The sequence below is a fragment of the Lipotes vexillifer genome, unplaced genomic scaffold (genome assembly GCF_000442215.2).
Source record: "Lipotes vexillifer unplaced genomic scaffold, Lipotes_vexillifer_v1.1 scaffold1432, whole genome shotgun sequence".
Taxonomy (NCBI): Eukaryota; Metazoa; Chordata; class Mammalia; order Artiodactyla; family Lipotidae; genus Lipotes; species Lipotes vexillifer.
The window spans coordinates 69,398-93,323 of NW_006795398.1; the positions used below are offsets into that span (position 1 = coordinate 69,398).

At 34.5% G+C, this 23,926-nt stretch overlaps 1 protein-coding gene across 3 annotated transcripts in view; it reads left to right on the forward strand.

Moving 5' to 3' along the window:
* Positions 1 to 22,461, forward strand: part of RICTOR (RPTOR independent companion of MTOR complex 2) — a 78,965-nt gene extending 56,504 nt beyond the window's left edge. The window contains exons 25-36 of one of the 3 annotated variants that reach the window (XM_007467609.1): positions 1,150 to 1,242; positions 1,608 to 1,714; positions 2,175 to 2,404; positions 3,823 to 4,831; positions 5,118 to 5,189; positions 8,646 to 8,823; positions 9,598 to 9,682; positions 10,475 to 10,708; positions 18,165 to 18,320; positions 18,660 to 18,783; positions 20,043 to 20,181; positions 20,305 to 22,461. In XM_007467609.1, coding sequence (XP_007467671.1) covers positions 1,150 to 1,242; positions 1,608 to 1,714; positions 2,175 to 2,404; positions 3,823 to 4,831; positions 5,118 to 5,189; positions 8,646 to 8,823; positions 9,598 to 9,682; positions 10,475 to 10,708; positions 18,165 to 18,320; positions 18,660 to 18,783; positions 20,043 to 20,181; positions 20,305 to 20,379 — 2,502 coding nt within the window. In that variant the 3' untranslated portion in view covers positions 20,380 to 22,461. The remainder of the gene's footprint in view (positions 1 to 1,149; positions 1,243 to 1,607; positions 1,715 to 2,174; positions 2,405 to 3,822; positions 4,832 to 5,117; positions 5,190 to 8,645; positions 8,824 to 9,597; positions 9,683 to 10,474; positions 10,709 to 18,164; positions 18,321 to 18,659; positions 18,784 to 20,042; positions 20,182 to 20,304) is intronic. The other 2 variants (XM_007467610.1, XM_007467611.1) reach the window with 2 other exon arrangements.
* The last annotated feature ends 1,465 nt before the right edge of the window (positions 22,462 to 23,926 follow it).

Consider the following 23,926-nt stretch of genomic DNA (forward strand, 5'->3'; position numbering starts at 1 on the left):
ACTTAGTATTGCTAAAGTATTATCTTTTCAGAAACTTCTCAAAAGCCTTCAGAAAGTCAGTGGCATAGTTGCTTTTAAAGCCATCCATCTTGTAATTGACTTAGCATTCTTTGTTTGCAGTGCTTAGAGATATTACTGGCTTGCATGCATTTCCCTGACTTGCATATGACCATTTGCATAGCTAATTTGTTATGTAGAGTAAGTAATCCAGTGAAGGTCTGAGTTCTTTCCTTTCTAGTTCATTGGGGAAGTTCATCTCCTTAGTAAAAACATATTGAAAAACTGAGTTTCTTCATTCCTCTTGTTGGGAAGTTAAACTGAACCTGAAACATATTCAGTTACCTTTGGTGAGCAACAAACTGAAAGTATCAGTTGCTGTTTGTTAGTGCCTCACTATTTTCATATATTTCATGTAATGTAAGGCTTAGACAAGCAGTTGTTTTTTGAGTATAGTATGCATGCCAGATTTTGGCTGGGAATATGTCTTGCTACTAGGTTTTTTCAATAAATGTAACCCTTTTCTTATTTTAAGAATGGTTATAGAAGTATTTGTGTGTGTTTCTGAACAATAGTAACCTAGTAATTTAGTTCCTTTTCATATCAGTGTTCATTTCAGGAGCAAAAGTTTTGCATAAATATACTCCACAGTTTCATGTATTTTTATATTGTCTGTGAAGACTATTGAGACTATATATTTTTTTAATTCACTGAAAATTTAAATGATTTTCTCAGTGTCATTACCTACATAGTATGATAAAGTCTAGGTGTTAATTTGTTATTTTCTGTCTAAAAGAAATAATGATCGTTAATGGCTAACATTTTTCTAATACTAAGTCCCAAGTACTTTGTTACACTTATGTAATAATTCATTAAATCATGAAACTTTATGAAACAGAGTTTAGGAAATCAAGACATGGGGAGATGAAGTAACTTGCTCAAGGCCACTTAGCTAATAAGTTCTAACTCTAGTATATGAATTCAGAGCCCATGTCCTAATGCTGCTTCTTAAGAAATTCGACATAAAATTATTTTAGGATTTTAAATATGCAGAAATTACTAAATACAAACCTTAAATTGGTTTTAAGATACAATAAGAAAATATGTTAAAGACATACTGTTAATCATATGGTATTTTTTTCCTCTCTCCAGAATATTATTACAGAACTCTGTCACAGTGTCCGTACACCAGATTTGGATAAATGGGAAGAAATTAAAAAACTGAAAGCATCTCTATGGGCCTTGGTTTGTAATAAACACTTCTGTAAGATCTTCTTAATTTTTAGATTTTACTCATTTTCCTGTTAATATTAAATAAATAAAAATAATTTTATTTGGAACGTGTTCTTAGATTAGTATTCTAAAACAAAGATTGTTCCTGCCCATTTAAATATTATTTTATGTTGGAAAATAAATGATTAAACTGTTAGTTTTCTTGCTGAGACAGATGGAACTTTTAATTCCTAAAGTTCCTCGTGTGAGGTTTTTTTTCACAGTTCTTTCTCTGTTATAGACATGGTTAAATTTTTTGTTTTTTGGGGTAGCTTTCCAAATCTCTTGAAGGAGTTAGTCTTGTAAATATATTTGATATGTGATTTCTTTTCTTTTAGGGAAATATTGGCTCATCAAATTGGGGTCTCAATTTGCTACAGGAAGAAAATGTGATTCCAGATATACTAAAACTTGCAAAACAGTGTGAAGTTCTTTCTGTCAGAGGGTGTGTCATTTAACTCAAATCTTTCTGAAGTATATATTTTTATTCACAGATGAGTGTGAGGGAAGAGTATTTTATGATTGCAGTTTTTCAGTGCATCAGGTTAAACATCTTAAGGAACTCCTTGTTTATTAATATTATTGATATTTTATTCTTATCATTGTAATATTGACATTTACCTTGCAGATAAACAGAGTATAGTGTGTCCAAATAATCTAGTAGTGCAAATATTCCACATTTATTTCAGAAAAGCTAATGTATATATATTTTTTCCCTGATCACAATATGTTCTTTTAGATTTTTTCCTTGTAATTAATATTTTTATTATGAAGGTTTTCGTGTTATTTTTAATGGCTATTAAAGAAAGCGCAAATGTACATATAGCAAACTAATATTTTATGGTTGCTTTAAGAAATCTCAGTTTGGAATTATAAACTGTCATTACTGTATCTTTTACTTACAGGACCTGTGTATATGTGCTTGGGCTCATAGCCAAAACCAAACAAGGCTGTGATATTCTAAAATGTCACAACTGGGATGCTGTAAGGCACAGTCGCAAACATCTGTGGCCAGTGGTTCCAGATGATGTAGAACAACTCTGTAATGAACTCTCATCTGTTCCAAGCACCCTGAGTTTGAACTCAGAGTCAACCAGCTCTAGACATAATAGTGAAAGTGAATCTGCGCCATCAAGTGAGTATTGTGACAGGGTCATAATAAAGTTAGCCGAAACTCACACTTGTGATATCGAAATTTAAATGAATTTTACATTCTTAATTTACTTTTCTCTGAGATAATTTGGCAGTAATAGCGTCTTGGAGAATGCATATCTTTTCACAACAGGGAGTATAGCTACCAGCCTACATTGTTCTCTCCCTTTGCTTTCTAAATAGGCCTTGGAAAAGGCTTACAGAGTTTACTTACAGAGTTAAATAATAAGCCATGTCCCAGAAGACCCATTCCCCTTTTTTGCAATTTCTAATAAGTAAATGTTTATTCATCTGCTTTCTTCATTTACCTAATTCTTTTGTTCATTTTTCAGGTATAGGGTTGTTGAACTAGAATATATTTAAGAGATATTATATTCATATACTCATCTTTGAAAGAAGAGCTAAATTTTAAAATTAGTGAAACTGTTAAAAGATGGAGTATCAAAAATCAATTAAATGAAAAATGGTTTGCGGTTTTAAGCCCTGTGCTAAATGCTACTAGGTGCAGAAAATTTAAGACACTTTTTTTTTTAAAGAAGATAGTGCAATATTTATCAAACCATATTTCACCAGATCTAAGATACCATAAATTATAATATGCACCGCTGTTTAAGAAAAAAAAATGCTGCCTACTGCAAGATGCATGCTGTTTTTAGAGATTTTAAGTGTGAAAAATGTGCATCTTAGAATTGGCAAAATATGGAAATACAGTGCAGTGTGCAAGTTTAAGATTTTATTTTGCCTTCTTTCAGAATATATTTGAAGTAATTTATAACTATTCAACAGAAAATTAAAAATAAAAATAGCTGTCACTAGGCACCTGGATTGAGTCTTTTATTAGAGGCCCTGAATTTAGATGAGTTTCTTAGTACCTAAGGCAAAGTGAGAAATAAATATAATTGGTTTAAACATGAATATAAAATGTTGTGACTCGGTTCTTTGTTAAGTATAGTTTGCTTAAGATTGGACATTCATTTCTTATAAGATTGATTTTTCTTGCCTATTGTGATTTGAGGAATAAACCACCAGGAATCTGTACCAACTGAGTAAATATCCAGGGTCAAGTCTCCTTTTTGCCTTTAATTTTATCTTGAATATTTGGAGGGTTTGGAAACTCACTGAGATAAAAGAAACTTTATGCAAGCTGTGACATAATGAGTTCTGTAGTTTTTCTTTGGAAATAACAGAAGATCATCATAATGACAAATTTTATATTTTATTCAAGAACAAATTCTGGGTCTCAAGGAAGCTCTTTTTATGTGGCTCATCAGTCTAACTCTTTATTTTTGAAAAATTTTTCCCCAGGTGACTATTAAACAATAATTTCCTGAATTATGTCACTAATAGTTACTATGATTATTTGTCCTTTTTTATCTGCTTTTATTAATCCTTTGATCATAGGTATGTTCATAATGGAGGATGAACGGTTTGGCAGCAGCTCTACTAGTACATTTTTCCTTGATATCAATGAAGATGCAGAGCCAGCATTTTATGATCGATCTGGACCTATGAAGGATAAAAATTCATTCCCTTTCTTTGCTTCTAGTAAACTTGTGAAGAATCGTATCTTAAATTCGCTTACTTTGCCTAATAAAAAACATCGTAGTAGCAGTGATCCAAAAGGAGGGAAACTGTCATCTGAACATAAGACAAGCAACAGGCGGATCAGAACGCTTACAGAGCCCAGTGTTGACTTTAATCATAGTGATGATTTCACACCCATATCCACAGTACAGAAAACATTACAATTAGAAACTTCATTTGTTGGGAATAAGCACATTGAAGACACTGGTAGTACTCCAAGTATTGGAGAGAATGACTTAAAATTCACCAAGAGTCTTGGTACAGAGAATCACAGAGAAAACACAAGCCGAGAGAGATTAGTTGTAGAAAGTTCAGCGAGCTCACATATGAAGATACGTAGCCAAAGTTTTAATACAGACACTACAACAAGTGGCATAAGTTCAATGAGCTCAAGTCCTTCACGAGAGACAGTAGGTGTAGATGCTACAACTGTGGACACTGACTGTGGAAGTATGAGTACTGTGGTAAGTACTAAAACTGTTAAGACAAGCCACTATTTGACGCCACAGTCTAACCATCTCTCTCTCTCTAAATCAAACTCAGTGTCCCTGGTGCCTCCAGGTTCTTCTCATACACTTCCTAGAAGAGCACAGTCCCTTAAAGCACCCTCTATTGCTACAATTAAAAGTCTAGCAGACTGTAACTTTAGTTACACAAGTTCTAGAGATGCCTTTGGCTACGCTACACTGAAAAGATTACAGCAGCAAAGAATGCATCCATCCTTATCTCATTCTGAAGCTTTGGCGTCTCCAGCAAAAGATGTGCTGTTTACTGATACCATCACCATGAAAGCCAACAGCTTTGAGTCCAGGTTAACACCAAGCAGGTGAGCAAATATACATTTTAAAATGAACAATAATGTTTGCATTTTAACAGACTTAAATGTAAAGCATTAGCCAGGTTTTACATCTACGTAAACCTCAGAACTGACCTGTTATAATTGTTTACTATAGTAGGCTATAAGCTCCTAGTTACCCGATATGATTTGAAATGGATTCTTGCAGCTGCGAGGGGGGAAAAGAAACTCCTTTAGGCCCTGAAAATAAACATATATGCTTTACAATGACACATAAGTCACAAGCTTTTTTTTATTTATTTCTCGCTTCTGCAAGGATCGATTTTAAAAAGAAGCATGTCGGGGGAATCAGGAGCTTAAGACCTACAATAACAAACAACCTTTTCAGGTAGGTCAATTTAAGGCTCCAAAAGTTGACTTTTTTTTTTTTAAGATAACTGAAAATTTCAGTATAATTCTTTTCAGTTTGAGTAGCTGTGATTATTAAGTAGGAACCAAATGAACATTAAATGAATTACTTGGCCCTCAGAATTCAGCAATAGCAGTTTGCCTGTGCTCAGGAGCATTTGGGAGATTTCTATGCCATATCTAAAGATTATATCAAGCTGGTCAAAGTAGTAGGTTTTACCTATAAAAGATATGCAGTGTTAAATTTTATTGTTGCAAAAATTTCTATACCTTCTTTTTTTGTTGGACCAAATACTTCTAAAAACTTTCTTTAGTTTTAGATTGTTCATTTTCATTTATTAAATGGATTAGTATTTGTCAAGTACTGAGACTAGTGCCTAGCACATATTAAGCACTCAATAAAAGTTAGCTGTTATCATCATCATCACTATTATTGTTGATAGTTATTTCTTTCATGTAATCCATTTGGCTCTTATATAACCAAATTCTTAAGTTATTAAGCAGTTTTGTTTCAGGAATGTTAACACATTTAGTAGAAGAGATCCCTTGTAGCAAATAAAAAATTATATTCCCTTTGGTAGAATTTCATAAATTATGCAGTAATGTCTTATCTACCTGACAGCCTCATCCCTCCCAACAGCTCACTAGTATAAACCTATGCAGTGAACTTCACAAATTTTATTCAAAGGAAGTACCTCTGACCCACATTCATAGTTTGTTGATGTTTATTCTAACAAGTTTGTATATCAGATTTTCAGGCCTATGGAAGCAACAGTTATAAGCTTCTACTGGTAGGGACACTGTGACAGGAAGGGAGAGCTGATAAAATTGGTGGCAAAGGACGAAACTTTTATACTACAACAAAGTATTTGGAAACTCAGAGACTACAGCAGCTAGTAGCATTCAGCCAGGGGCAGTAACGTAGCGCACCAAAATAAGCAGTAAGGGTACCACCATCTTAGAGCTCAGTACAATAACCAAAGTGCTGTTAACTCTGAACCACCCAGTTAGGGTTATTCTGTCTCACTGAAGCAGGCATTTTTATCTAAACTGATTAAATCACAGATAAAAAGTTTCATTGCTTAAATATTCATTAGAATAAGCCAGAAACAACTATTCCAAATCACTATTTCCTAATCAGTCTGGGTTCTTAGGATCTTATTTCCTGTATTCTCTGTTAAATCAAGAGAAGGGTATTTGGAAATCTTACTCCTGGAATAAAATGCCAAGTTATCAGCACTATAAAGGATTAATAGATGTTTTTAATTTCTTGGAAGGGGGAAAAAAAAAGAAAAAGCAGTCAAGAGAAACAGAAACAGCTGTACAGAGGCATGAGGCTTAACAAAAATCTCATGTTGGTCAAATCTGTCACTTATTCTTCAAACTGTGTTTAGTACTTAACTGTGTACTGGGTTCCATGGAGGAAAAAAATTGTGTAGACATTAGTCTTCCTATTCCCACTTGTTTCCTTTGGTTAGTTCAGAGAAAATGAAAATGATGGACGATAACTACACATTTACTGTAAAATAATAGTTTGGAATGTAGGCTAAGATTTTTTTTTTCTTATAAAATTAGAAGAGTAGTCATACTGATACCTATGGTATAATGGTTAGCATGAATCCAGCATTCTTAAAAACCATATCTTACGGAGTATTTCCTTGGCGCATAGCAGAAAAAACACTGAAGTAGGAATCCTTAATCTTGAGTTCTAATCCTGACAATGAATGAACTTGGAAAAAGTTCCATAAATTATGCTATAATTTCTCATCTGCTTGGAATTCAAAAGTTTTGCAAGCCTCATCAATGCAGAACAAACCCAGGCAAACCTCTCAGTTGTTTACCGTGGTACATCTGTATGGTAAAGTTCATGAATTTTGAAATATGTAGGCCTCAATTGCCTAATATAGTGGAGATTGGACTAGATCAGTGGTTTTAAGCTTTTTTTAAATGTCGCTTTTTAAGTAGAGAAACCTTTCTTCACAAAAACATTGCTATGGAAACCCAAAACGTAGAATATGTAAAAACAGAGCTATTCTGGTTGAAATAGGTATTGTGGAGGTGAGTATTCCAATAATTTCTTCCCCTTCACTCCAGTAGTCTTTGAAGAGTTCTGTGGAATCACAGAGGTATAACAGAGTACAATTTAAAAACTACTGACCTATTTTATAAAATTTGTAAATTTCAATTATGAGTGGTTTTTAGGTGGAAATTCATAGAAATTAGTGGGTTTTGCTATGATAATTTTAATAGCTACTATTTATAAAACATTATTTTGTGTTCTTTTCAAAATAATTCTTCATTTTAATATCAGGGTATGTTATTACATTTTAAATGACTTGAGTTTTCAAATAGCAGTATACATATAGTGTGGAACCTTGTGTACTGCCTTGTATATACAAAGCAGGTGTATGATAAATATCTTAGCATGTCTGTTGCATGAATAAAAATCTGTATAAGAAAGGTGTATCTTATGGAAATGTCATTATTCCATGTTATGTAATCACTGGTAAGGAATGCATTGAGGAAATATCAGTGCTTAGTATAAAGCTGTCTCTTGTAATATTTATATATGATACCATTTTTACTGTTTTTTTTTAGATGTGTACTTTATTTTAATTCTTGGCTGTGTTGGGTCTTTGTTGCTGCACACTGGCTTTTCTCTAGTTGTGGCGAGCGGGGGCTACCCTTTGTTGCAGTGCACAGGCTTCTCATTGTGGTGGCTTCTTTTGTTGCGGAGCACGGGCTCTAGGGTGCACGGGCTTCAGTCGTTGTGGCATGCAGGCTCTAGAGCTCAGGCTCAGTAGTTGTGGCGCACGGGCTTAGTTGCTCTGTGGCATTCCCCGACCAGGGATCAAACCCGTGTCCACTGCATTGGCAGGTGGATGTTTAACCACTGCATCACCAGGGAAGTCCCATTTTTACTGTCTTGTGTCTGTCTGCTGTGTTACAAAATCTTATGTTGATAAAGTAATTACCACACAAAGAATAAGTGATTATCCTTATTTTAATAAAAATAATCTTAAATAGAATTAGTAGACGTGCCCTTACTTGTATGATAGCAAATCTAGCAGTCTCAAATGGTTGTGAAGTTAGTTCTTGGATAATACCTGTTTTCTGAGGTCAGTTTTTTATTTTTATTTATTTTTTACTGCTAGATGTTGAATGTTATCTTAATTGCTCACCTTTTCACTTTTACCTGGGAGACCGTAACAGTTGTTTTTGGTCAACAGTCAACATTACTGACGACCTTTTATATATCAATTTATAAGAGAGAAATATTTTCAAGTATTCATATGTTCTCAGTAAATAAGATGGCACTGTTCAGTACTTGACTAGCTTCCTTTCTTTTATGAAGGTATGAAAATAAACTATAATTCTTTATGTGATTGCTGTAACAAATCAAAAAACTAATATAGTTTTTTTAATGGTATTATAGGTTCATGAAAGCTTTAAGTTATGCTTCGCTAGATAAAGAAGATTTATTAAGTCCTATTAACCAAAATACCCTGCAGCGATCCTCCTCAGTGAGGTCCATGGTGTCCAGTGCAACATATGGTAGCTCCGATGACTATATTGGTCTTGCTCTTCCAGTAGACATCAATGATATATTCCAGGTATCATAAATTCTATTGTTTTCTTATGAGTTGGTTTACGGTTTTTTTCATATTCTATAACTGCTTATGAGAAATTATAATTTAGAGCAAATACTAATTTGGGGGAAGGTGGTATTTTTAGGCAGTGTAATTTAAAGAAATTTTACCATGAGAATTATTTCACTTTTCTCAACTATTCTATACTCTTTTATTTAGCATCTCTAAGTCCCCAGCACATTATCCTTCTCCTCACACTAAATCAGCATCTTGTTTGATTTCTTTATCAGTATATTCTCTATAGAAATTTTAATGCCTAATCTTGCTTTTTAGTCACAATTGACTTATTCCTTATTGTTTTTTTTAAATGAGATATAACTGACATATAACATTGTGTAAGTTTGAAATGTACAATGTATTCCTTGTTTTATTTAATCCTTGATCCTATTTATCCCAAACATGGCAGCCACATGTTGTGCTAATCCCACGAAATACTCACAAATTTCTAGAAGGTAGATAGTACTAAAGAATACACATTTGTTTAGAAGTCTAAAAACATTTTAGATAAATTCTAAAATAATTATTTTAATATTCATTTAAGTCACCAAGAATATAGATAAGGACCTTAAGGGTTTTATGCTATTTTGTCAAGTTTTGGTGATTTAACCTTCTTCAGTATCTTTTCATTATAGGTTCATGTGCTATAGTAATTCTGTTTAAATTACATTTCATTTAATTTTGCTAGTATACATAAAGTGAATTTTTATAACAGGACTTACCATGACATATCTATTTTAGGTAAAGGATATTCCCTATTTTCAGGCAAAAAACATACCTCCACATGATGATCGAGGTGCAAGAGTGTTTGCCCCTGATGCAGGAGGTAATGCATGGTTTTTGTTCTCCTCTTTATACTAAAAAGAAAATTCTTTTCAGTAGCCCGACACTAAAAATTCAGGTATACTTACTTTGGGGTCAACTTAAAAAAATATAGCAAAATAATTGTTTGAGTCAATTTAAAATTAAACCACAGTATTTTTTTGTGAGAGACTTAAAGTGTTTTTCCAACTAAGTACCAAGCCTCTCAAGAAGACAAAAACCAGATCAGTTGCTTCTGTTTTAAACAAACAATACGTGAAAAAATTTTAACACTTACACTCATAGGTCTAAGCAACAGCTGTTTGGGGAAAGGAGAGAGAGAAAAATGTACTTATACATTACATGATCTCTCTTTGCTATGAGCTGTGGTATTTAAATTAATATATGCGTATCAGCCACAAATTTAAAGTTTTAAAATCTTGCTGATTTTTTCTTAACAAGGACCTCTTTAGACTCGGAATTATTACTTTTCTTTACACAAATATTAAGAATTGATTACACAAATATTAAGAATTGAAATGATACCTAATTGTATAATCTTAATTTTTTATTTTGTATTTAAAACCCCATATTAAAGTAATATAAGTATATCTGCTGATGTTAATTATTTTCATAATTTAAAGCAAATTATCCTGTTTTTCTCCCCAGTTAAGGTTAGATTTTGAATCATAAAAGGAGTTCTGGTTTTCTTCCCTAATTTCCCTTCTTTAAAATTTCACATAGTTTAAGGCACCTTGAAAGAGGTGTCATTGATACCATCTTCATCAGATTATGTTTTATATTTACTTTTGCACAGGTCTTCCATCTGGAACTGGAGGTCTTGTAAAAAACTCTTTTCACTTGCTACGACAGCAGATGAGTCTTACAGAAATAATGAATTCAATCCATTCAGATGCTTCTCTGTTTTTAGAAAGCACAGAAGACACTGGACTACAGGAACATACAGATGATAACTGCCTTTATTGTGTCTGTATTGAAATTCTGGGTTTCCAGCCCAGTAACCAACTGAGTGCAATATGTAGTCATTCAGGTGAGTGATTATGTCCTTCAAGATGAACCCACCTGCCTTTGAATCTGCTCCAGTCACAAGTCATCTCCCAGCCCTACTGATCATCCCTCTTACTCCATTCGCATTACCTCAGCCTTAGTATGGTCACTCAGTATCTCCCTGTGGGAGTGTTCGTAAGTTTGTCTCCAGTTTTTTCCCCTTCTGATTCATCTTTCATACTACTGCCTTGGATTAGGCTGTTGACAATTTTTTTTACTGCCTATTCAGGTCCAGCACACAAGACTCTGTGTGATCTGTCTGCTGTTTTTTTTACCATTCTTCTATCTTATAATTGATACACCGCTACTGACTAGATGTTTTTTGAACAGACTGTGCTCTTTTTCATGGCTCTAGGCATGAAGAGTGTTTTCCCTACTGTTCCCTCTTGCGCCTTCTCCTCCTCACACACATGCAAGCTCACACACAGTCCATTTGGCAAGCCCACCTCATCCTCAGAGTTGGGGCTGTTTTATCTTCAAAGCTTTCTATGACCCTCTTAGTAATATGTTGACACTTCTTCCTCTTTACTTTCATTGCTCTTTGTACATAGATCTCTTATGATAATTATTGCTTGGTTGTTTTTTTCCCTTCTACTCAATAAGTTCCTTCAAGGTATGGTCTGTCATGCCTTTTCATTTTTATTTTCTAATCCTCAGCTGCGTACTGCTTTATATACTAGGCACTCAATATTTTTTTGGTGAGGGAGTGAATGAGTCAGATCCAGATTCAGCTTTTTTATAAATATGTGTTTAAAGTATTACTGTAGATAGCTTTTCTTGGTGAATATCACTTAGCCACCCTCAAAAAAATCTAGTGATAACCAAAGTTCTCCGGGTCATTCATCCACGTTTCTCCATGGCATCCTGATTCAGAACTTCCCAACTGATGGGTTGCGGCACACTGTTGTACCACATCCACAAATAGCATATGGATGTGCTGAGAGATTAATCCCCTCCATGGTTCCATGCCCCAATCGGGCCTGGGTTTGACAAACCCTTGGACTAGGCACTTACCACTGTGAACAGTCCTGTCCAGGGACCCAGAGTGCTATAATTATTTTCATTTTCTGTGAGTGAAAGGTTTGGGCATTATTGTTCTGATGTATTGTACACAGTAAAGAAGATGCTATTTAAAATCATTTGTCTATACATTGTTTATGATATTTTAGTTCTTCTAAGTTTTGTTTCTTCATTTACTCATTCAACAAATACTTATAAAGCACTTATTGTGGAGTTTTGCTATGTAAGTGTTTTCTCTTTATTTATCAAACAAGAAATAGGGAAGCCAGCTCCCTAATTACCCAGTCACAAGACAGTCCCAGCTAGTTCTAATCCATTTGTGATTACTGAGCTAGTAATCAAGTGGCATCACATCAAGTGTGGGACTTGTGGAAGACTTGCTGCAGTCAGCAAGGCTCTCACCTTGGCACAGGATCAGAACCCCTCCACCTGTTGTTCTAGTGATATGAAGTGGGGAGGAAAATAACTCTTAATTGGGAAGTGATTACAGTTTACTATTGATACCCCTCTCAGAGGTATGAAGGGAGGCAGGCTAATTGTTAAAAAGTCACTGAACCTCTATGGATTTATGCATTCAACTTAATATTTATTACATCACTACTGTGGATCAGGCATTAAACTAGATGCTAGGAAAACAATTGAGAGAGAGAAAAATAGAAAGATATTATTCTTACACTCTTTGAGCTTTAATCCAATGGAGAAGGAAATGGATTGACTGACCACTCGATCAATCAGTACACAAATATTAATATAATACTGCATTTGTAACAAGCGCCATCAAGGATAGGTACATGGTATTAACAAAGGAATATAACCAAGTAGGCAGATCAAAGAAGAGACTTCTGAAGAATTGCTTTTGAGCTGTGGTTGAAAGAATGAATAGAACCTAAGTGAAGACTGGAGTATAGAGAATTTTGAGAGAGAGGAAGCAGCATGAGCAAAGGTCTTCTCTGATGGGAGCAAGTATGGGAAGTAGAAAGGACTAAAAAGACACCTGTGGGAATGGAGCTCAGAAAGCAAAGGGAGAGGAAATACAGGATCAGCCTAGAAAAACGGGTAGGGACCAAGGCCTGCAGAGCCCTTCCTACCCAAAGTGTGGTCAGCAGACCAGCAGCATCAGCATCACCTGAGCACTTATTAGAAATGCAGACTCTGCCCCACACGCAGAATCAGAATCAGCATTTTAACAAGATGCCCAGGTTACCCATGTACACATTAATGTTTGAGAAGCACTGGTATCAGCCATATTAAGTATTTTGTGTATCAGAAAGGAGACGTCTTTATTTTCCATGGCAGATAATTAAAAAATAGTTCCTATATTATTTTTTTAAATTGAAGTATAGATAATTTACAATATTTGTGTTACTTTCAAGTGTACAGCAAAGTGATTCAGTTGTGTGTGTGTATGTATATTCTCTTCTAGATTCTTTTCCATCGTAGGTTATTACAAGATACTGAATATAGTTCGCTATGCTATACAGTAGGACCTTGTTTACCTATTTTATATATGATAGTGTGTATATATTAATCCCAAACTCCTAATTTATCCCCCCCATCCCCTTTTGTAACCATTGTTTGTTTTCTATGTCTGTGAGTCTATTTCTGTTTTGTAAATAAGTTCATTTGTATCATTTTTAGATTCCACATATAAGTGGTACCATATATTTGTCTTTCTCTTTCTGACTTAATATGATAATCTCTGGGTCCATCCATGTTGCTGCAAATGGCATTATTTCATTCTTTTTCATGGCTGAGTAATATTCCATCTTCTTTATCCATTCATCTCTTGATGCACATTTAGGTTGCTTCCATGTCTTGGCTATTGTACATAGTTCTGCTGTGAACATTGGGGTGCATGTATCTTTTCCAATTAGAGTTTTCTCTGGATATATGCCCAGGAGTGGGATTGCAGGATCACATGGTGACTCTGTTTTTAGTTTTTTAAGGAACCTCCATACCGTTCTCCATAGTGGCTGCACCAATTTACATTCTCACCAACAATGTAGGAGCATTCCTATTTCTTCACACCGTCTCCAGCATTTACTGTTTGTAGACTTTTTAATGATGGCCATTCTGACTGGTGTGAGGTGATACCTTGTAGTTTTGATTTGCATTTCTCTAATAATTAGTGATATTAATGTGCCTGTTGGCCTTTTCATGGCCATCTATATGTCTTCTTTGGAGAAATGTTTATTTAGGTCTTCTGCCCATTTTTTGATTGGGTTGTTTGGGTTTTTTTTTTTTGATACTGAGCTGTATGAGTTGTTTGTATATTTTGGAAATTAATCACCTGTCAGTAGCATTGTTTGCAAATATTTTCTCGCAGTCCATAAGTTGTCATTTTGTTTATGGGGTGTTTTGTTTTGTTTTGTTTGTTTTGTTTTTTGCTGTGCAGAAGCTTTTAAGTTTAATTAGGTTTATTTTTGTTTTTATTTCAGTTACTTTAGGAGACAGATCCAAAATATACTACTGCAGTTTATGTCAAAGAGTGTTGTGCCTCTGTTTTCTTCTAGGAGTTTAGGTCTTTAATCCATTTTGTGTTATTTTTGTATATGGTGCCAGGGAATGTTCTAATTTCATTCCTTTACATGTAGCTGTCCAGTTTTTTCAGCACCACTTATTGAAGAGACTTTCTTTTCCCCATTGTATATTCTTGCCTTCTTTCTCATAGATGAATTGACCATAAGTGCATGGGTTTATTTCTGGGCTCTCTATTCTGTTTCCTTTGTCTATATGTTATATTTCTGTTTTTGTGCCAGTACCATATTGTTTTGATTACTGTAGCTTTGTAGTTATAGTCTGAAGTTGTCCCTCTACTATGTAATGATCATTTTAAAGGGATGTCAGGACTTGAACACAAGACTTTTCATCCTTTGAAACTTTCAGTCTGGTGGTAGTGTTGGTAGTGGTAGTTGTTCAAAAAATGTTAAAGCTCAGTGGAAAGGCTATTAGGATATTTCCTAACATTTTATTCTGTGTCTACCACCTTCACAGATACTTGTGCATTGTATTGTTTAGTGTGCAAGGCAACATGTTGGCCTTTCAACATTTAGTATTATATGTTTCTTTTGGGTCCACTTTTATGTATACCACCACATTTGCCCTAGTGTAGCTAACCAACTGAGTGGGAAACCTTCTAAGTGTTTTAGACCAGTTCATCTGTGAAAGAGAGAGCACTGGGAAAAAAAAATCAGCCAACTATAAAAGATAATGGCAAGAGATCAGTTTGAATGTCTAGGTTATTAAACTGATAAATTTGTGAGGAGTGGGTAGAAACTACATGGGGTAGGGGAGGGCCCTAAAGAGACAGTGGTGGTTTTCAAAATTATTTTAGCTGCAAAACCCATGTTTCAATCAAAATCTATACAAAAGCTCAGTGGTATGCAGATGATGATGTAAGGGGAACAGTGGGGTGGCACCCCATCTACTAGCCTTGCCCGAGTATAAAATTGAGGGTAGAGGAGGCTAGGAAATGCCAGGGCTTCAAGAAACACTGAAGACCCCTGGTGTAAACATAGAAGAGTGTGAGTTTTGGTATCAAGGAGACTTAGGCTCAAAGCCAAACTTTTCCATCTTACTAGTTATCTGATCTTGGGCAATTTACTTAGTTTCACTGAGCTTTACTTTTAATTTTTTCTTAAATCTCTAAATGGGAATAATGATACCTGCCTTATGGTGTGGTTTTGGTACTTACTAACATGAAAGATTAACATTCAGTAGGCTCTCCGTTAATGGTAACTCACACTAAGTTGTTTATGTTAGAAATAATATTCTTTCATAAATTCTGATAGGTCAGTTAGAATGATCTCCTTGTTCATTTCATTTTACATCCCTGCTGCCAAGGGGAACTGGTGATCAGGTGCGTATATCTACCAGAGACAGAGCTCCTCACAGAAATTCTTAATGTTTTTCATAAAGAATTATTTCAGCATTTCAGATAAGCTATTTGGCGACTTGACTACTTTCTGATAGGAAAAATTTAGCTTATGATTTTTCTGAATTAACCCATATGGACTTGCGTAATTTTTTTTTTTTTTTTTTTTTTTCTTGCGTTATGCGGGCCTCTCACTGCTGTGGCCTCTCCCATTTGCGGAGCACAGGCTCCGGACGCGCAGGCTGAGCGGCCATGGCTCACGGGCCCAGCCGCTCCGCGGCACGTGGGATCCTCCCGAAACGGGGCACGAACCCGCGTCTCCTGCATCGGCAGGCGGACTCTCAAGCACTGCGCCACCAGGGAAGCCCTGGACTTATGTAATTTTTTGCTTAGAGCTTTTTGTTCTTTCCCACATATAGTGGCTGGAGTCAGCCTTATGCCCAGATACAGGGAATAAAGAAGGTATCCAGTTTCTTAGAGTCTGGTCTGTCCTATGCTTCATGTCTCCATTTTTAATTAAAAGATAAAATAAAGCTGAGCTAGAATATTGTTAATTAAAAAGAGAGGAAGCAGTAAAAGCAAACAACTACAGTGAAGAAGCTAAACATCAATCACATAGATAAAATGGTTCAGTTTATGGACATAGTGCTTCATCCAAATTACAAATAATCTTGAAATAAAATGTGTTGAGTAAAAGTATGAGTATCATTGCATTGAATACTTTTTAAGAGTAGAAAATAAAGTTCCCTAAAAGTCAGTATCATCAATATAGTATGCACAGTTTTGCCTTCAGCAGAGTCCTAGACATTACCTTCCATGCATAAGAAGGAGGAGGCCAACTAGCTGGTCCTTTCCCAGTTTCAAGAAGTTTTGGTTCTCCTTATCCTGCCAGCTTATAAATAGTGCCTATATTCTACCCACATGTTCTCTGAAGTTTCCATTTAGCACATGTAATTTCATTAAAAAATTTTATTCATATGGTTTATAGCAGGTTTCACACAAAAAAATACCCCATGTAGTAAAAGCCTTCTGTTATCACTATTAGGATGCTTTTTCACATCTTCCAATGGGAGAAACGAATTCTTTTGGCCTGGCTTAGTTAGACTTCATGATTTTTTTTTTTTTTTTTTTAATGAGAATGAATGATATCTTTAGAAATAAGATGTGGTTGCAACAGGTTAGAAATGTTAGGAGTCATCACTGGTTGAAGATGAGGCTGAAATGAATTAGTTTATAACTTTTCAGAAACATGTTGATTAAAAGAAGTATAATTTTCTTATTGTTCCTTGCACTGGAATATTTTGTCATTTTACTCCCTGGGAAGCTCATCAACTGAGTCTAAAATAACATAGTCATCTCTTACCTGGTTATTCAGCATTGCTGGTTTTTAAGTACATCTTTAGTTCTCAGATCTTTTGGCAGTAGTTTTATATTTTAAATCAATGTATAATTTAAGTACCATACATTACTTTTAAGTGCCTGACAGATGCATGATTTCCTTAATATTAAAACTATGCTAAATTGATTTTCTGAGGAACCAAAGCATATTCCGCTTAGTACTATGTAAATATTAATCTTAGGAAGTGCTTAAAGATGAGATGAGGTGGTGATATCTATTCTGTTGAAAACAGCATAGGGAGAGGTAGTGTGTGTTTACATTGGTCTAGTTTCCTGGACTTTCTGAAAAGCTTTTTTAAAAGCTCTTTTTAATACTCTGACAATGTGTTGTAGTGGAAAGAGGACTGAACTAGCTATCAAGAGGTCTCACCTTCTGCCTGAGTGTGTCTCTTCTCTCTCAATCTCTTTTGTAGCTACTGAGGTTGTATGATTTTCTGGGTTGCCCAATGTTACTTCCTAAAAGGATAATCAAAGACTTTCTGATTTCCATTTGCTCTAATCACTTCAAGTGCTCAGGAAATTTTTAAATAAAAAATATTGATGTCATTTTAACAGCACTAAGATGTTTGGTTGACCTTAAAATTCCATCTAGGAGTAAACCTTAGCAATGCATGGGTAGTATAGTAAATTTAACTCTAAGGAAGGAACTGATAAGCCCAGGGAACTGTGATTCTAACATTGGTAATTATTAAATGGTGGGAACAACAAGTGATAGAATAATAGATACAGTATAATCCCACTTATACACCAAAAGAGCAAGAAAGAGAAATTTAAAATAGCAAATATCTGAATTTTTATATATTTAAGAGAGGGGTATTTAGTTTGGGGGTAGGAGGGATGGGAGAGGGGGTAGATAAGGCACCTTCATTTTTTATTCTGTATACATCTTTATTTGAATTCTTTAATTTAAACACATTTATGTATTTTTTTATAATTTAGGAGTATAAAATTTTATGTATAAATGTCTTTAGAATTTAACAAATTTTACTATCTGAGTCGTCTGAATTTACTTTGAAAATCTTCATCAGGGAAAATAATTATTGAAGACTGGAAAGAAATTACAAGGAATCATCTCTTCTATAGTATACAGTGCAAGCATAGGAATTAAGCCATTATGATCTGTTAATTGATTTAATTTTTTCTTCAGACCTTCAAGACATTCCATATTCTGATTGGTGTGAGCAGACTATCCATAATCCCTTAGAAGTAGTTCCCTCTAAATTTTCGGGCATTTCTGGATGCAGTGATGGAGTGTCTCAAGAAGGATCAGCCAGCAGCACCAAAAGCACAGAATTGCTACTAGGTAAGTTTTCAGATTTAAATCCAAGCCCTGTTAATATAACTATACTTAGTCTGTTGTTGTTGTTGTAGATACATACTGTTAATTAAAGTTGTCTCATAACTATGACAAGTCAGTTTTACTGAGGTATGTTTAGATAACTGTTGCACCTATATCAGCTGCTGATACATACCCTCTTAGCTATCTGCTTTCATTAGAAAGAATTTTGCTCCCAAAATGATTGGCAGGTCATGTGCAATTTATCTCAGTTTTATATCTTTGGTAGAGTTGAAAAAAAAAATTCCATGAGTTATAATAATTTTCTATTGTGATATAGATAAAATATTTTAATCTTCTCTTCAGGTGTTAAAACAATTCCAGATGATACACCAATGTGCCGTATACTCCTTCGCAAAGAAGTTCTGAGATTAGTCATTAATTTGAGTAGTTCAGTTTCAACTAAATGTCATGAAACTGGGCTTTTAACGTAAGTAAGCTATGAGCATGAGTATTCTTTGTTCTGCTTTTTATGATGAAAAAGATATTTGAAATACTTCAAAAGTTAGACTAATTAGCTTACATCAGTGGTTCTCAACTGCATGGCATATCTGAGTGAGACTAGATTTTCTTTACATACGTCAACCAAACTAACGTATGGTTACAAATTGAATGCAGAAGCAGGTATGTGAATCCAGCTATCTTCTATTCAGCCAGACTTTAAAGAGATCTGTAAAACAATACCAATCTTCTCACTTTTTTAGTTTTGGAAAATATAGTTTTTTTTCATTAAAGTATATGTATTTATGTTAACATGTAATAATTTTATTTTTTAAATGAATTAATAAATATTTTGAAATTTTCTCAGTTTTACTTTCTTATATGGTAATTATTGATGGCTATCACCCACAAAAAATAAGATTTGTGGGGTTCTCAAGTAATTTTTAAGAAAGTAGGGGTATCCTGAGACCATAAAGCTTAAGAAAAGCTGGCATACACATAAAAGTAACTGATATTTTCTTGGTTTAATTTTTCCCTATTTTTACTCCTTTCTTTTAATAAAAGTTGCAGAATTTTTATTGCTTTTCTAAATCACAGCAACATGATAAAAGAAAATTCAGGCAATCTTCAACATCTTTGATTTGCACTATTTAAAGCAGTGGTCCTCAAAAAAAAAAATGCACCTCAGGGTCTCCTGTGGGGCTTTACAAAATATAGTAACACAGATGCCAGGGTCCCACTGCAGACCTCCTGGCCAGAAGCTCTAAGTATAGTGTGTCCTTAATCTGTGCATTACCCCACACCACCACTGCCTCTGAGATGCTCTGCCAGCTAAAAGCCACTGTTAAAGGTTGAAAGATATATAGAGAGAGCCCAGTCAAGGATATTAATAATTTCAGTCTAACTTTAAAAACATTTCTATTTTAAAACTTAGTTTTGAAAATACTTGAGTTATCCTAGGCTGATAGATAAATCTTGTAATTTCTCATGCCAGTGAAAAAGAATATTTCTAACTTTCCAAGAAGTATTTGTGTTTTTATCATTTTAAGAGATAATCCCAAACTTAAAATAGCTAATGTAAGTGTGAGGTAGGAATATTTACTATTTTATATTCTTATGCCATCACCCAGATATGCCACTTAATCAATATCTGGAGGAAAAAGATATTTAAAAAGTGATATTTTAAAAGAAAATAGCAAAGTCATTATTATAATTTTTATCACATCCTAGTCTTTTCTTCCATTTTAGAATTAAGGAGAAGTATCCTCAAACATTTGATGACATATGCCTTTACTCTGAGGTTTCCCATTTGCTGTCACACTGCACATTTAGACTTCCATGTCGGAGGTTCATACAAGAATTATTTCAGGATGTACAGTTTTTACAAGTAAGTAGGATTTGTACTTTTGAACTTTATCTTTCAAAAGTAATTCTCTTTGAATTAAGTTAAAAGAGATTATATCTGTTGATACACTAGAAAGTCATTAATAATTTACCGCTTCATTTCTAGATGCATGAAGAAGCAGAGGCTGTCTTGGCAACACCACCAAAGCAACCTATAGTTGATACATCTGTTGAATCCTGACCTCATATTTATGATGTATATAGATGTATACTATATATATTCATATTCATGGACTTCTAAAAGCCTCAGAAAATGCCGATTGACTGGGCAGCAAAGATAGGAGTATCTCCTCTACGCTGTTCCAGCAATTACTGGTACATGAGCAGTTGGAACTGCGGACTTCCCTAACCGAAACAACTTCCTCTCTCCCCCATTGAGCCCTTTTGGGGGTTCCTTGTTCATTACCACAGTTTTAAGAGTTTTAGTTACCATTGTATGCAAGAGCCAAGCACTGAATACCTACATAGGTTTTCTATTTTTTCATTTTAAGAGCATAGTAACAGTGGAACAATAATAAGATATGCAGAAGCACCCTTCACACCGTTATTTCTGAATTCTTTTTTTAGGGTAAATATAAAGATGCCTTGTTTGTTAACTAATTTGTGGAAACTAGGAATCAGTGTCTCTGAGGGTGCATCCTATTAGCACAATGGGGTGTGCTGTAACTGCTGGTATTAGAGGGGGATCTTTGGCCCTTCCACTCTTTTCTTCATGTTTATAACACTACTTCAGAGGTTTGTAACCTCACAGCGAAAGAAGAGCCTCAACAACCAGGACTTATAAATTATTTTTACGTTTCTAGACTTACATAAAGTTTCTTGTTTTCCATCTCTTCAGTTTTGTTGCAATGTGTTATTGTAGGCTATTTGAACTAATTAAGGTTTTTCACTACAGTTCCTGATTAAAATCAGAAAATTATTTTATAATTCAAAGTATTTTCCATTCATAGAATGCATATATTTTCAGTGGACTTCCATTTTCATCAGCTTCCCGTATCACCATTTTAAACCGTAACTTGAACAAGCACCATTAATTTAGACCTAAAGCAAAAGAAAGCATTAAATAAAATCTTGCATCTCTTGAGGAAAAGATAAGTTTGCCTACAATTTATACATTCCATGGGAAAAGAAAAGCCATAGTTCCTTTTAAAAGATCATTAATGAAACTTATTACGATTAAAAATTGTAGTGAAAAGCCTTAAGTACCAAATTTTAAAGCAGCAGTAATTTAATTTTTATATCAGTGTTCTTGTTTTGCACAAACTAAATGCAGTGATAGGTGAGTTTATGAGTATAGTAATTGCCTTTATCACATTTGCAAAATTAAGTTGATGAGGGCAAGGTTTTGTTTATTTGTGTGTTTAATTTGTGTATGTCTAAAAATATTTGGAAATCTTTACAGAAATTAAACATATATGCAAATTTGTATATAAAAAAGCATGGCCATCCTCATTAGAATGCTTGTAAATGAAAGGATTATCTTTTTTGAGGTCTGTATATAAATAGAAAAAAAAACCTAGCTGGACTGATTAGGACCCTTTTTAAATTCATTTGTTTAGACCATTTTTACAGTTATGCATCAGCTCTGACACAGTCATAGTACATGGATTAATATCTTCCCATATTACAGATCCTTTTTATAATGGGCTTGTCCTTTGAGATCTCTGTAAAGAACCCTGTGAACTAGAAAACGTAACTCACAGAGTTTTTTTTTTTTTTTAATATACTGGCACTGAAAGTTCCAATTGGGATGAAGCATTTCATCTCACTTCATAACACCTCTTTGACTGCACTTCAGTGAATTGTTCTTATGTGCACTGTGTAGCAACTTACATTATAACAAAGCAGATAAGGGCTGTAAGCTTCTGCTTATGTTAAAAAGTGGTTCTTCAGATTTTCTTTCATAAAATCCAATTGAAGATAAAAGAAATGCTTTTTTTTTTTTTTTAACTTTAATTTATCACTGAACCCAAGTGTTTATTTAAATGTTAACAGTACTTCTAAGAACGTTGCCTGTCACCTTGGTCTTTGGTCTTGGATGATTAAACTGCCTTCCAGAGAACCAAATGTCAGAGATACTAGACCAAATAGTGATTAAAAACTCCAAAGGAGGTGATGTAGTAATCTTATTAATAATGGGATTAACATATTGTAGACATTCATTTTAAACACTACCTCAGTTAATATAAAATCTGTGGTTTAATCCCTCAAAAGTTAACAGTAAATTCTTTTTTGTTACACACACACACACACACACACACACACACACACACACACACACACACACACACACACCCACACACACACACACACACCCACACACACACACACACACCCACACACACACACACACACCCACACACACACACACACACCCACACACACACACACACACCCACACACACACACACACACCCACACACACACACACACACCCACACACACACACACACACCCACACACACACACACACACCCACACACACACACACACACCCACACACACACACACACACCCACACACACACACACACACCCACACACACACACACACACCCACACACACACACACACACCCACACACACACACACACACACACACACACACACACACACCCCATCCCTGGACCCCACCTCACTCATCCATCCTGCAATGAAGTCTTCATTACTATTAGCCTGAACAGTTTTTTGGATTATTACTTTGAAAGACGTGTGTATGTATCATAATATTTGCCTATAGCACTTAGTTTGGGGAGACAGAGCTTTGTGGTTCTCAGTAATCTAAGGAAAAAAGATGTCTATACTTAAATGTATAGTGCTATTTGGTTTATCCATGTTTCACTGACAGGTCTAATATGTTTCCTTTAAGTACTTATTTGTATAAAAGTAGACTTCTATGATGAAAAATGCTCACATGCGGTGCCAAGTGATTTACTTAAGTGTTTAAAATATTAAATTATAGCAGAAAAGGTTAGGAATGTTGTCAGTGGTAATAGAAATAATTGAGAAAAGCACCTATATGTAATAGATATTACCAGACTATAAAATACCAAAATAATGTCAATACTGTAGTTTTTCAAGATTTTAGAATTAATCTTAGTCCATATAAATTTGTACTACTGGTAATTATTGAATAATTTGGAGGAATTTGGGCAGTTGTGCTGGTTGTAAACTGTGAATTTCTAATTGTAAAGTGAATTGTCATTTCTAATTGAAATTTTTTTCAAGAACAGATTTCAGCTTCACATACTAATAAGTAAATACTGATAAATAAGGAAATTAGAAATTAGTATTTGTAATTAAATATGGTCTAAAATTTCTTATACTTTTACTTCCTATTTATGCTTAGATAGACTTGAGGAGGGAAAAAGTCTTTTCTCCCTAATAAAAAATTTCCTAATGAAGATTGGTAGCATAAGGGCATTCTGTAAGACATTGACTTTGAAAGAGGCTCTTTGAAGGTATATACTTTATTATGGTAGTTACTCTAACATCAAGTGTATAAGTCCTTTTGAAATGGGGTGGCTTTAATAGTTTTGAGCTCTTTTATCCAGAGCTTGAGGTAATTAAAGCTGAGTTTTTCTGGGTATATTACAATGGCAGAGTGTTCAGCAGTGAGGTGGGAATGCTTATTTGGATTTGTCTCCTGCTATTTATATAAATTTTTTTTTCATTCCATTCAGAGGATGCCTTTTATTCCCACATTAAAGCACAGATCATTAAGCAATA